This window comes from Ochotona curzoniae, unplaced genomic scaffold (genome assembly GCF_017591425.1).
Source record: "Ochotona curzoniae isolate NIBS_2020 unplaced genomic scaffold, NIBS_Ocur_1.0 contig_4792, whole genome shotgun sequence".
NCBI classification, from domain to species: domain Eukaryota; kingdom Metazoa; phylum Chordata; class Mammalia; order Lagomorpha; family Ochotonidae; genus Ochotona; species Ochotona curzoniae.
Window position 1 is genome coordinate 9,538,561 of NW_024466389.1, and position 14,527 is coordinate 9,553,087.

Sequence of the window (14,527 nt, forward strand, 5' to 3'; positions counted from 1 at the left end):
GGAGCCCAAGGGGCTGTGGCTGTGTTGGAGAGCATGTGCTAAGGTGCCTGCTGCTTTGAGGGGCTGTCTTTCCCATGTACTTCCCTTACGCCCATCACTCCCTTGGAGCCCTGGGGAGACTGTACCTTCCGCTGAGGGGCTGCCGGCGCAGGCTCTCTGGCCACCTGTGGCAGGAACCCAGCCCAGGCGGGGGCTGTGGGGGTTCTTGAGCTCGAGTGAGGCAGGGAGACCATGGACTGTAGGCTTGGCAGGAGGCTGATGTTTGTGGTGTTTATTGGCTTACCAGGCCACATACAACCAAACTCCCGCCCGTGGGCCCAGAGAAGAGTCAGGGAGTTGGAGCTGGTACGGAGCTGAGCCACTTCCTGCTGTCAGAGCTGTATTCTCTGCAGGGAGGGAGTAGAGGGGGGGGAGACATTTGACTCCCCCACGGCCCTCCAGGACAAGCCAGCCTTGTGGGAGTGGAGTCTTCTCTCTGCAAGGGATGGAGCCTACCCCTTCCCCCTGAAGCCTGCCTGGGAGGGGACTGCCACAGAGGACCTTCTCCTCCCCTGCCACTAAGCCTGCTTCTCTTGCTGGGGAGCCAGATGAGAAGAGCTAATGTGGGAGGGGATGCCAGCCCTAGAAGTGCCCAGTTCCCAGGCCCAGGAAGGCTTTGGTGAAATGACCACTCGGGACACAGCAAGTTCATTTCTGCCCTGTCTCCCTTTCCCCTGCCCAGAACAAGCAGTCTTGGGCAGTATCTCCTGGAAAGCTGCCCACTTTGCTCCATGCAGGGCTTCATTCACATGGCCTCTTGGGAAAGAAGCACAGAACAGACCTGGGCCCAGGCCCTCACCCCCGGGCACCTGCCTTCTGCCTTGAGATCCCGGCTGGTAGAAGCAGCAGCGAGCATCCGAGCCCAGGCTGGAGGAGGTGTACTGCTCTAGCACGTAATGGCTGCCCTGTTTCCGCTGGACTATCTTCTTGTCCAGCCGCGGGCACAGCGGGATACAGGGCACCTGGGCATAGGGGCTCTGCAGGTTGGCAGCTGGTGGAGAAGGAGGCGAGCATCAGAGCATGCTAGCCTTAGGAGGCAGGCAGGCCCAGGGGAAGCTCCAGCTTGAGCACCGTTGCAAGGGGGAAAGCGGAGGACAGGGTTTGGGCAGGTCGCTTCACTTCCTTGAGGGGATATCCTCCCCAGCATTGGAGGACTGAAGGGTAACTGTGCCCACCAAGCACAGATGAAGAGCTAGTGACAGCTTCCAAAGGATAGCTCCTGGCGGATTTTTGATAGGCACGTTCTAGAAATAACTGAGAATTCCACACCTCATCACCTGGCACACAGTGGAAGTCTTAATAAACAGCACCTGAGCCAAAAAGGCAGCCTTGCCCGGTGAAGTCTGGACTCATGTGCCCATGCCACAGCTTGGGCAAGCTGCTTGAACTTCCTTCAGTGGTAACTGTGTGTCTAACGGGTCAGTTAATACATGATGATGAGTATGGACTCCCGGCCCTTCTGCCCAGGACCTGGCTCGGTGACTGGCTCTGTCTTGAGCTGGGATTGCAGGTCTCGCAGCTGCCCCCTTCTGGCCCAGCTTGAGCTCCGGTGTCCTGGAGCTACCTGTGGGTTGGTGATTACTGAGGCCCTTTGTTAAGCCCAGTGGGGGCACCAGGCCTCTCAGCACCTGGCTGTGAGGTATGGGGCAGGGGAGCAAAAGTCCTCGTCCACGCAGCTGCAGCCCGGCCCACCTGGCCCAGACCCTCACCATAGTTTTGTTGCTTCAGTCGGCTCAAGATCCTGAGGACTCTTCGTTCTGGGACTTCGAAGCTGTCCGCGGGCTGCAGGCCAGAAGGAAGCTGCTTCTGCGGCCGCAGCCGGCTTGTGGCCATGTCCGCCACGTGGGCCCTGTATGTCCCTTCCTTCAGCTTCTTCTGGTAGTAGCTGAGGGAGAGTTTAGAGAGGAGATGCCCACCTTCTCAGCCTGGCTCTTCTGCAGTTAGCCAACTCCTGAGCCCCAGCCCTGCCCCACCAGCTCTGCCTTTCACTCCCGGTATCCTGGGGGCAAATTGCTTCCTGCTTCAGTGCATGGAGCTCCAGGCCCTTCAGCAAGGATGGGGAGACGATGATCTGCCCTGTCCTGCAAGTCACAGGACTTCTCTGCACTTCAAATTTCCCTGGGTAAAGCAGACAGTCCATTTGCCTTAGGACCTGAGAACAGGGCCCAGCCAGCATTCAGCACCATCTGGCACCTGAGAGCTTGGGCTATGGTGTCACCTGACTTGTCACTGATACTTGTACTGAGCTGTGCAGATAACTCTCACTCCGTCTCCTCCTGGAGGCTCTCTGGGCGCCCCTGCAGGCCCCTGACAACCCATGCTTAAACCCTCAGAACGCACAGCTGCTGTTTCCTTGACTGCTTGCACTGGCCTCTCCCCTCACTGGGCTGCAAGGGTCCTGCCCTCAGCCGACTTTTGCTGAGCATGTTATGTGCTGACCGCTCTTCTAAGGACTTGTCAGAGGGTGATGGACATCCTCCTGAACTTGCCGTGTCGCAGTCTCAGCCCCACCTCACTCTAGCTGCTGGCACAGCAGCTGCCCTGCACAGGCTTCAGCTGGCTTTGCACAGGGATGGCCACAGGCGGTGGCAGGCCAGGGTCTCTGCTTCCTGCCCTGGTGCATCTCTGTGCAGCCCTGAAGTCTCGGAGGGGAGTTCAGGCCCTGCCCGGTCTGGCTTGGCCAAGAGAGGTGGCCGCTGAGGCATCCAGGCTGTTTTCCTAAAGCCTCGAGAGACCCCAGGATCCTGGACGGGCTGTGTGCAACTTTACATCAGTTTCAAAGGAAGTGGCTTGTTGTCAGCTTCCTTCCTTGCACTTCCTGTGTGCCTGAATGCAGATGCAGGTTGGATTAGGATTGACTGGGAGTGGAAGAGCAATTGGGAAGAAAATGGGCAGACATTCTCATTGTGTAGGTTCACCGTGTCTACTCGCTTCTGCACAGTTTCGAACCTATGAAACAAATTCCTTCCTGGTTGAACTGTAGTATCGCAGGGTCTTATGGTGCACCCACCTAGAATTCAGTGAGTGTGAGGGTTGCAACCATGTCGTGATGGGCAGAGGGCAACAGGGTGGAGCTGATAATGGGGCTGCCCAGGGCACTGCCAATGCCAGAGCTGACAAACCTCACAGGGATATCATTGTTGGTAAAAGCACTGACCACTGACCTCTGACCTAAAGCTACTTGGGTAAAGGCGACGGACATTTGACTTAGTGATTAAGAGTGAGTTTAAGTCCAGCTTCCTGCTGATGGGCATGCTGGGCAGCAACAGGTCAGGGCTCGGGTCTTGGGATTGTTGCCATCTGGGAGATCCAGGTCCAGTTCCTGGCTTCAGCCTGGCCCAGCCCTGGCTGTTGTGGGCATTTGGAGATGGAATCAACTGATGGAAAACCTGTCTGCCTTTCAAACAAATAGTGGTGCAAAAGATTAGGCCATCAGCTGCAACGCTGGCATTCCATATTGGCGCACCCGTTAAGTCCCAGCTGCTCTGCCTCAGCTTCCTCCTAATGCACCTACACATGGAAGTAGTACAGCCCTGGAGCCCTGCACCCACGTGTGAGATCCAGAAGGAGCTCCAGCCTGCTGGCGTCAGCCTGACCCACTCCGATCGTTGTGGCCATAAGGGCAGTGAGCCAGGGAATGGGAAAAAATCCCTCTTTCCCTCTTTATTATTCTGCCTTTCAAAAGGGCCCAGTGCTATGCCCTAGTGGCTAAATTGTCACCTTGCATCCACTGGGATCCTATATGGCTGCTAGTTCATAATCTGCTTGCTTCACTTTCCCATCCAGCTCCCTGCTTGTGGCCTGGGAAAGCAATAGTGGATGACCCAAGGATTTGGGACCCTACATCCATGCAGGAGACGCAGAAGAAGCTCCTGGCTCCAGATTGGCTCAGCTCTGGATTGTGACCACTTGGAGAGTGAACCAGCAGACAGGGGAGGTGAAAAGGCATTAAAAAAATGCCCAGCCACAAATTCTTGCTTAGTAATAGACACCTTGGGACTGGTGTTGGGGTATACCATGTTAAGCTGCTGCCTGCGGCACTGACATCCCAAACAGACTGCCCTGTTTCTGATCCAGCTCCTTGCTAATGTGCCTGGGAAAGCAGCGGAAGATGGCCCTAGTGGTTGGGCCCCTGCCATATTGTGTGGGAGACCAGGAAGAGGCTCCTGACTTCATCCTGGCCGTTGAGGCCATTTAGGAAGTGTGCCAGTGGATCAAAGATTCCTCTCACTCTCCCTTTCAAATAGAAAAAAAAAGCGGGGGGTGGGGGGGAAGCACAGTGGTGCACCAGCGTCCCATAGGTTCCCAGCTGTTCCAGTTCCAATCCAGCTCCCTGCTTGTGGCTTGGAAAAGCAACAGGAGGCTGGCCTAATCTTTGAGCTTGTTCCCAGGGCCATGGCAGCCATTTGAGAATGAACCAGCAGATGGAGACAATCTCTCTCCAGCTTTTCAAATAAATGAATGTTTTTAAGCATCCATTTATTTTTTTAATTCGAAAGAGATGGCACAGCTGCAAAATGTCCATAATTGCCAAGGTTGGGCCAAGCTGAAAGCAGAAGCTGGGAATTCAGGGGTGCCAGAGATGGCACGCCCCTTCAGGTGTGCAGTAGCAGGCAGCTGCAACAAGCAGCTTGAGCTGGGACTTGAGTCAGGTACTTTCATGTGGGATATGGGCCGGGGCAAATACCTACTTCTAATTTTGTTTTGAGAAGCAGTTACAGAAAGAGGAAGAGCAGGACCGATCTGTTCTTTAGCTTCCCAAATGGCCCTAACTGCCAGGGATCAGTCACACTCCAGCCTGGGAGGCAGGAACTTCATCTGAGTCTCCTGCATAGTGGCAGGGCCCAAGTACTTGGGCCATCTTCCACTGCTTTCCCAAATGCATAGCAGGGAGCTGAGATTGGAAGGGGAGTGGCCAGGATTTGAACCGGCAGCCCTATGAGATACTGATGTTTCAGGCAGCAACTTATTACATCACAATGCCAGCCCCATCCACCCTCTAATTTTAAAAATTAAATAATAGAATAAAAATTATAAAAGTTGAATACTAGGGTCCGGCACAATAGCGTAACGGTTAAAGTCCTCGCCTTGAACACGCCAGGATCCCATATGGATGCCAGTTCTAATCCCGGAAGCTCCAGTTCCCATCCAGTTCTCTGTGGCCTGGGAAAGCAGTTGAGGACGGCCCAAAGCCTTGGGACCCTGCACCTGTGTGGGAGATCTGGGAGGAAGTTCCTGGTTCCTGGCTCCGGATCAGCACAGCACTGGACATTGCGGCCACTTGGGGAGTGAATCGTCAGACGGAAGATCTTTGTCTCTCCTCGTCAGACGGAAGATCTTTGTACATCTGCCTTTCCAATAAAAAAATAAATAAATCTTTTTTATTTTTAAAGTTGAATACTATGAGAAATGGATACAGTCATTTAATAAGACAAAAATATCACCAGGGAACATTGTGATTACAATGTGATGCTAAAATATTCAATTTATCAGTTCAAATGTTTGAGCCTGAAGTATGAGGTAAGGGGTGGATGCTTGGTGCAGAAGTTAAGTTGGCTCTGGGATGCCTGCATCCCACGTTAAAGTCTGGGTCTGAGTTCTGGCTCCACTTCTGATTCCAGCTTCTACTAATGCGCACCCTGGGAGGCAGCAGCCACTGCTGGCTTAGATGCTTGCATCCCTGCATGGAGTCCTGGGATCTTGGTTTTAGCCTGATCCAGCCCTGACTGACTCTGGGTGTCTCTCTCTCAAAGTTATTTTAAAGAACTGTAAAGCAAAATGTAATATGACTATAAGAAGTAGGCAGTTCCTAAACCATGATGGTGACAAGAAACAAGCAAACAGTATAGGGGAATGAGCGCTCTCCTTAGCCAGGTGCCAGCTCACATGCAGAGGGATGACAGGAAGTCAGCATTTGCCAAACATTAGAGTCATCACTGATTTAATTATGAGTCATCAATGGGTGCTGAAGCAGGGGCCCAAGTGTGAGAGAGAAACATCTACATGATACAAAGGAACTCCCAAAAGCATAAGTATTGCTCACAAAATGTAAAACAAAAACTACAGTGGAGCAACCAAGGCAGAAGTCACCTTGAATAGATGGTCTGTGGGCTCCCTGAGGCAGTACACAGAAGGAGCATACTCCACACTTTTCTAGTCCCCATGAACCCCAACTCGGGAGGGGACATCAGCAAGACCAGAGTAGGGACCCTTCAGGAACAATAAAAAGGGGATCCTGCATTGGGGCAGGGGAGGAGGGGAAGAAGATGCCCTATCTCCTGCCCCTGACCCTAAGAACAAAAGTCAAGACCAATAGGACTAAGGACTGCAGGTCAGATAACAGTGTTGTGTCAATGTTAACTTTCCCAAGATGGGTAGGATACTGTGAATGTATAACAAAATATTATTGGGAAATACGGAGATCTGGGTCCCAGCTCAGACTGCTGCACCCACCTGCGCTTGTGGGAATTGGAGCAGACAGATTACCCAGTGGGGCTTCTGGGGAGACCCCCAACCAGTTGGACACCTGCTGATACATATGGGAGAACGGGAACTGGGGCTGGGGGTGGGCCCCCTAAATGGTATGACTAAGCTTGGGTCTATGGGATCCCTGATCTCGGGGAACACCCCGTGGATCTGTGGTCTGATCATGGAACACCTGTGGTGGGACTGGGCCACTCCATTGCTGACTCCAGAGAAAGGATGAAGAGCCAGACGCACATGAAAGACAAGACAACCACCAGCTCCTCTAACTGAGTACAAGAGCTTAAGTGCAACTTCAAAGAAATGAGGGCACGTCCCTCACATTCCCTCGTCTCTCATATGCTGCCCTGAGCCCCACTCTGTGCCCTGCGAGCCTCCTTGGGGGACACAGGCCTGTCAGGGGTGAGGGGCAACACCAGAATGACCACAGAGACAACATAGCAACAAGACAACTGTGAGCAGGGAAGCCCCAGGGAGAAAAGGGGTGGAGGCCACCCCCAAGGGGAACAGCTTGAGCCAAGCCTTGTGGCACTAGCGGCAGGAGTAATAATTGGAAGCCAGAGCCCTTGACAGCCAGCCGGGATGGTGGGAGGGACTGGAGGCCACCCCACCCCACCCCTAACCCCCATCCCCAGCGTAGGCATGATGGCTCAACTGGCTAATCCTCTCATTGCAAGTGTGAGCATCCTGTATGGGTGCTGGTTTGTGTCCTTTGGCTCCACTTCCCATCCAGCTCCCTGCTTGTGGCCTGGGAAGGCAGTAGAGAATGGTCCAAAGACGCCTTGGGATCCTGTGGAAGACTCACAGGAGGCTCCTGGCTCTTGACTTTGGAGCAGCTCAACTCTGACTGTTGCAGACATTTGGGGAGTGAACCAGTGGATGGAAGATCTTCCTGTCTCTCCTCTCCATAAACCTGGTCTTTCCAATAAAAAACATGAATATATCTTTTTTTAAAAAAAACACATATACTGAAATAGGGCCAACATGATGTATTGTTGTACTTATTTGCAAGTGGTTGAGAAAAACTCCATCTAAGTGTGTGAAAGGGAATGATATGGGGCCAGCGTTGTGGCACAATGGATTAAGCTGCTGCCTGTAATGTCAGCATCCCATATGGGAACCAGTTGAATCCCTGGCTGCTAGTGTCACAGATAGAAGCTGTGCATGGCACCAGCCGTTCTACTGCTGATTCAGCTCCCTGCTAGTGCACCTAGGAAAACAGTGGGAGAAAACTCAAGGGCTTGGGTCCTTGAATCCATGTGGGAGACCCTTAAGCTCTTGGGTACTGCCTTTGCCCCAGCCTAGGCCATTTGGACAGTTTGTCAGCAAATGGAAGATATTTCTCTCTCTCTCTCTCTTTGCCTTTCAGATAAATAAATCTTTTGGCCTGGTGCAGTGGCACGGTAGGCTAATTCTCAACCTCTCCACCTACAGTGCTAACATCCCAAATACTGAACAAATTCTGGTCACCAGCTGATGTGTGTGCTGAAGTACTGTGATGGAAATGACCATAACTGACTGAAACAACCAGAAAATCTCAATCCAAGGTGAACAGGGTTGGCCATGGTGGAGTCCAGGCAGCTGGTGTCCTTAAGTGTGCACTGTGGAGCGCTCTAACGTGGCTACGCATTTGAAGCCTCACCAAATAGCAAAGGAGAAATTCAGCAGTGAAATCGAAAGCCAGCAGGCCCAGGAAAAGGGTGAAGGTGTTTGTGGTCGGGGTAGGGGTTTCAGTGTGGTTGCAAATGGTTTAAGCTGAGTGGCAGACACATGAGAGTTTGTTTGCTTTTTAAGTTGGTCATTTATGTTCTTTAGAGTTATGTTTATGTAGTTTTAATTTTTCATTTATATAATTTTTTATTTGTTAAGACACAGAGAGAAAGAAGGCAGAGATCTTCCATCTGCTGGTTCATTCCCTCAAATATCTGTAACAACCAGGGCTGGGTCAGACCAAAGCCAGGAGCCGGGAACTCAATCCAGGCCTTCTCCCAGGTGGACAGCAGAGGGCCAAGCGCCAGCGCCATCACCTGCTCCCTCCCAGGGTAGACGTTAGCAGGAAGCTGGAGTGGGAGCATGGCTGGGACTAGAACCTGGGTGCTGGGATATGGGATGCCGGCGTGGGGAGTGGCATCTTGTCTGCTGTGCCAACACCTGCCCCAGGAGGATGTGTGCGTGCTGAGGGAAGATGCCGAGAGAGCAGTTGTCTTGCCCTGGGGGCTACTCAGTTGATACTGTAGGCTGCTGTCTTATGCCTGTGCCCTGCTCCATGTGGGAAAAGCCTGGTCTAGAGTTGGAAAAGTGGAATAGGTGTATTCCTCTTACAGGACCTGGAGGTCAGGGCACACTAAGGACTGAGCTGCATGGTGCCATCTGGAGGTTGGCTGGGCCCTGCGTGTGCCCCTTGGCCTCTAGCCCTAGCTGTCTGGATCATTCTGGCTTCCTTCCTTATGGAGCCATGCACTCTCTACCCACCCAGGAGACACAGAGGCAGGGTCCATGGAAAAGAATGGCCTGAGAGAGGTTCTCAGCTGGCGCCATTTGGTCTGCTCAATCCAGCCAGGCCTGAAGCCCTGACCAGTTTTTGCAGCCAAAATGTTGCCCTTTGGCTTAAGCCAGTTTTAGCTGGGCTTGCTTCTGTCACATACCACCTTGAGTCCTAAGTCTCATGTAGGATGCCACCTGTGTGCCCACCACCATCCAACCCTCAGATAAGCAGCCCGCTTACTTGGTGATCTCCTCCAAGGCTGCCTCGGGCAAAGCCAGCATCTCCACCAGCAGAGACAGGATCTCAAAAAGCAGAGTGTGAGGGTTGGGCAGAGCCGTGTCCATCAGGGCATTCTGTTCTGGGGACATGGGATAGTGGCTGCCATCACCACCCTGTGGCCCTCAGTTCCCATGCCCAGCCCAGCCTCCCAGCCCCTCCTGCAGCTCCGACTGCCCGGGGTTTGACCTCGCTCACCCACAGAGCAGAAGAAGCGCTTAGAGTCTGTCATCACTGCCAGGAAGTCCTTGAAGTCCACGTGACCATCTCCTGAGAGTGACAGGGTAGGTGGGGCCCTCCGGAGCTGGTCCCACCGTGGCAGCCCCTGCCCACTACTTTTGGGGTCTAATTACACAAGGAACACTAATCCAGTGCAGCAATGATGCACACAGGAGAACGGATGTGGAAATTGAAGTCTGCCATAAAAACTCCAGGTCTTGAATGCAAGCTCCTTCCAGCCCATCTCCACTTGTTGCAGTAGTTTAGGGAGTGGCCAGGGGAAAGATGAGATTTTCTCTCTTTCTCTCTCAAATAAATTAAAAAAAAAATTTTTTTAAGGCAGGTGCACAGTAAATGAATAAATGAATGGTTTGCAGTCCTTAAAGCTGTCACTTGGGGACGCTCAATACTCATATCCCCATTTCACAGATGAGCTGTGAGGCACAAAGACTCTGGTACTACACTTGATCTTAGCCAAAAGGGTGAGAAGCGATGATGAAGGCAGGCGCTGGGGTTCTGGACGTGTGTGAGAGAGAGAGCTTACACTTGTACACTGCTGCAGGGGACGGTCCCAGTGCTCCCTGTGGGCGACCACCCCAAGCCACTGGTAAGGCCCTCCACCTTGCGTGAGCTGTTTCTGCCATCCTCAACGCCTTCTCCCTTCTCTCTTGGCCCAAATCCTGCGTGACCTTTTACCAGGTGTCACCTCCTCCAAGAAACCTTCCTGAAACCCCTATCGTCCTCCAAGCCCTGTCGGTGCCCCTGGTGTGTTGGCCTGCACCCGATGGCAGTGACCTCCCGCAAGCTCTTCAGTCAAGGGTGGGGTCTTCTGGTCCTGATGCAATCTTGGTCCTCAGTGTTCTGCCCAGGGATGGGCACCAGCAGGCATTCGGATGCCCTTCACTGGCTGGAGGAATTAAGTGCAGCCAGTGCCCCCTGGGCATGCTGTGACAGTGTGTGTTGACTGCTTTGCCTGTGTTGCTTCATTTCATCTTTATAATGGCCTTCTGAGCTTGGTGCTGCTATTGGCCCCATTTTACAGATGGAGACCCTGAGGCTTACAGCTAGGAAAAGGGCAGCCGAGTCACATCTGCCTCCCTACAGCTTGGGCCTGCCCCACATCTGTGCGAGGGGGTCCTTGGGTCAGCAGTGATTAGGAATTTCTAGGCTGTGACAACAGAGCATTATTCAACAACTCCAAATCTGCCAAGGGCAGAGCCCCACGTGACACCCCCCCCTCCCAGGGCTCCCCCGACTCACCGTCAACGTCAGCGCTCATCAGGGCGTCCTGCACTTGGGCTGGCGTCAGGGAGAAGCCCACCAGCAGCAGGATGTTCTTCAGGCTCTGTGCGTCCACCTCCCCCGGGCCATTGAACATCTCAAAGTAGCTGCGGAAAGCTGCGGGAGGCCAGGTTATGTGGGGCGTGGGAATGGGAGAGTCATTTCCCCTCCCCCCATCCATCCTAGACACGCCAAGCCCCTCCTGCCCAGCATCCTCCTCCGCCATGGTCATGGGGAGGGGCAAAGACAGGCAAGGGTGGAGAGGCCGGTGTTGTGGGGTCCAGCTGGCTAAGGCATCCCATGTGGGCACCGGTTCGAGTCCCAGCTGCTCCACTTCCCATCCAGCTCCCTGCTGCTGTGTCAGAACAAACAGCGGAAGATGATCCAAGTAGTTGGGCCTCCACACCCCTTGGGAGATGTGGAAGAAGCTTCCGTCTCCTGGCTTTGGCCTGGCTCAGCCCTGGGTGCTGTAACCCTTTGGGAAAGTGAACCAGCAAGATAAAAGTCTCTCTCTTTATTGTCTTTTTAAATTAATTAAATAAATCTTTTTAGAAATCAGTAAAAGGAACAGAGCGGTCTGGTGCCCTTGAACTCACTGTTCTGCCAGGGCTCCTGAGTAGTCTCCACTTGGCACCCAGAGTATCCCCACTTGAGGGCACTCTGTATGTGCCAGGCAGTGAGCTAAGCTCTCTGTAGCCATATTCTTGTTCAGTCTTTTCCCATTCCCTCCAGGGCAGCATGCTTACACGCCCTTACGGAGATGGCAAAGTGAGGTTCACAGGGCCTAGGGCCCTTTGACCATGGTGTCTACAGCCACTTCTGTGGGCCAGGGCAAAGACAGAAAGCATGCTGATGCCAAACCATGGCCTGCTCTAGCACGTGTGCTGTCTGCTTTCCCGACCCCTGGCTCTGCTGTCCACAGTGGGCCGGACTGGGTTCCCTGCAAAGCCCTCTTGCAGCCCCAACCCCTTCAAGCTGGGACTAAGTGTGGGGCCAAGGCCTTTAGAAAGGTCTTGAAGGTAAAATGAGGCCATAGCCTTGAGTGCTAATCTTATACGGCTGGTGTCTCTTAATATGTGGAGGAGGACTGGTGACAGACATGCCCAGGATGATCCAGGATGTGCACACACCGGGGGGAGAGTATGTGGGGCCACAGTGAGAAGGCAGTCCCGCCAGCACCTTGGTGTTGGGCTTCCGGCATCCAGGGAGGTGAGAAACTGAGTGGATGCTTGCTGTTTAGCCGCCCGGCATGGGGTGGTGGCAGCCAAGTTGACTGGGTCACCACACGCCAGGTGCCAAGCTGCTCCTCAGTTTTCCTGAGATGGTGGTGGGGACCCTGACCCTTCATGCCCTCTAACGCGGTCCCCAGGTCCTCATCAGTGGTTGGAGAGGTCAGTCCCCACATCCCCAACAGCTGGAGCTGTTGGAACACATGCCCTGGGCCCCTCCCATGCAAAGTAGTTAGCAGGTTTTAACCCTCAAAGGAGCCAAGTTCAAGGTTGGGGCGGTAGGGGGCCCCTGAGGATGTTCAGGGGAGGCAGGAGAGCCATAGACTTTGGGGGACTGGGGGTGGGTGGGAGGAGGGAGGTCACAGCACCCCCAGAGGCACATACAGAGGCACATACTGAAGTGTGTGTTCAGGATTTTTAAGTTTTGGGGTGAGCGTGAGGTGCAGTGGGAAGTGGGAGCCTGCCGAGGCAGGGAGTCCATCAGCGGGTCAGAGGCTGCCTAGGACCAGCAGGCGCCTTGGGACGCCTCTGAAGGAGCCCAACAGAGTAGGCATGCATGGAGCGTAGCAGGATACCTCTGAACCTGTGGCCCTTTGCAAAGCTTCTGTCACCCTCAGAGTTAGCTCTGAGCCTGGGGGAACCCTAGGTCTGCTGTTCCCCACCCTCAGTGTCCTTGGGGCAGGTGCCGGAAGCCCCTTCTGCCCGCTGAGGTGGGCAGCAGGGCAGTGGCGCGAGCTGTAAATCGCCCCACCTGCCCACACGTACAAAGCCATCCTCACCTTCCTCCTGCCTCAGGGTGAGGTGCTCCTCGGCCCGCTCCTCCCAGCTCTGACACAACTTCAAGATGCTGTGCTCTTCTGGCTCCTGCCTGTGGGACCAAGGCCAGCCAGTGGTCACCTGCAGCCTGCCTGCCCTGTCCTGCGGCTGCCATCAAGAGCTGGCAGAGGGCAATGGAGGCCAGGAAGAGTCCTGGGGGAGGTTGAGGAGGTTGAGGAGGTGGGGAAGCCAAAGGGGACAAGAAGAGGGGACCAGAGGAGGTACAGATCTGGATAATACGGGAAGAGAGAGAGTGACAAGGGGACATGCGGGAAGAATCAGACAGGTGCAGGGATGGGGCGGAGGTTGTCTGGGGACCATGGAGGTGGGACCTCTACCCTACCGTGCCCTATAGTAGCTCAGGGTCCTTTCGCTACTCCCTTGTGGGAGTTCCATCCTTCTCCAGGGCGCCCGCAGAGTGGGGTTGGGTGCTGCAGCCACCGCAGCGCCCATGGAGACAGGGCCAGACCCAGGGGTCAAGGACCAGGTCCATGAAGGGGCAGGGGCAGGAGCTGACGTGGGGGTCTGCGGTGTCAGTGAGATGGGTAGACTTGGGGCTGAGATGGGCCCGGGGGTCGGGCTCCTAGGAAACTTCCGGCCTGGCAGGGCCCGGGCCTTTGAGGCTCTCCGGTGGGCGGCCTCTTCCTCCTCCTCCACTTCCAGCAAGCATTTCATGAAGCCCTGGCGAGGCGGTGAGAGGCTCTGGGCACCTGTAGCCATCACAGGCCCCCTCTGCTCCCTGGTGTTCCTTACCTGTGGGGACAGCAGGGGGCATCAGGGAGGCCTGTGGCTTAGCAGATCCCCTCCCCTCAAGCTTCTCCTTGTACCCAGACTCTGGGGAAACCTGAAACTGCTTCCTGTTGCAACCCCTGAAGGATGTGCCCCAAATCTCCCATGCCTCCTACTAGCTCCTGCCTTGGGATCCTCCCCGACCAACGCCTATGACCAGTCACTTCGTAGCCCTGTGGGCTGAGGTCTTGAGTGACTGACTCCTGGTCCCCACCCCCTTGGCTGCTGCTATCTACCACTTGCAGTGATGTTGTGGGCACCTGCTGCTTGCCTGTCTGACTGGGAGCTAAGTCCCTGGAGAGCAGGACCGTATCTGCCTCATTTCTCCATCTGCAGGGGTCTTCATGGAAAATGTGTGCCAGGGAAAAACTATGTGTGGATGGCAAAAGCTGTTCGCAGCAAAATAAACTTGCAATTCTCCTTTCCCATAAATCTTTGGCAGACACACTGAGTCAGTTCCTACTCAGTGGTTCAGCAGATGCTGCCACCTCCTACACGTCTGCCCTCCAGCAGAGGGGTGGGCTTTCCCTACCCACCTCCAGCAAGGCCATGCCCCTGGCGCACCTTACAGCCCCTGTTCTACACAGTATTCTTTTTTTTTTAAAGATTTATTTTTATTATTTTTTCATTGGAAAGGCAGATATACAGAGAGGAGAGACAGAGAGGAAGATCTTCCGTCCGATGATTCACTCCCCAAGTGAGCGCAACGGGCCGATACTATGCCTATCCGAAGCCAGGAGCCTCTTCTGGGTCTCCCACGCGGGTGCAGGTTCCCAAAGCTTTGGGCCGTCCTCGACTGCTTTCCCAGGCCACAGGCAGGGAGCTGGAAGGGAAGCGGGGCTGCCGGGATTAGAACCGGCGCCCATATGGGATCCCGGGCGTGCAAGGCGAGGACCTTTAACCACTTGCG

At 54.4% G+C, this 14,527-nt stretch overlaps 1 protein-coding gene across 1 annotated transcript; it reads right to left on the reverse strand.

Annotated features, from left to right (window-relative positions):
* Positions 1 to 328: 328 nt before the first annotated feature.
* Positions 329 to 14,168, reverse strand: SPATA21 (spermatogenesis associated 21). Its single transcript, XM_040987620.1, has 9 exons — positions 14,154 to 14,168; positions 13,172 to 13,581; positions 12,792 to 12,880; positions 10,763 to 10,900; positions 9,482 to 9,553; positions 9,248 to 9,365; positions 1,749 to 1,924; positions 853 to 1,030; positions 329 to 386 (listed from the first exon to the last, which is right to left on the reverse strand). Exons 1-9 carry the CDS (start codon positions 14,166 to 14,168, stop codon positions 329 to 331), a joined length of 1,254 nt encoding a protein of 417 aa, XP_040843554.1.
* Positions 14,169 to 14,527: the final 359 nt, after the last annotated feature.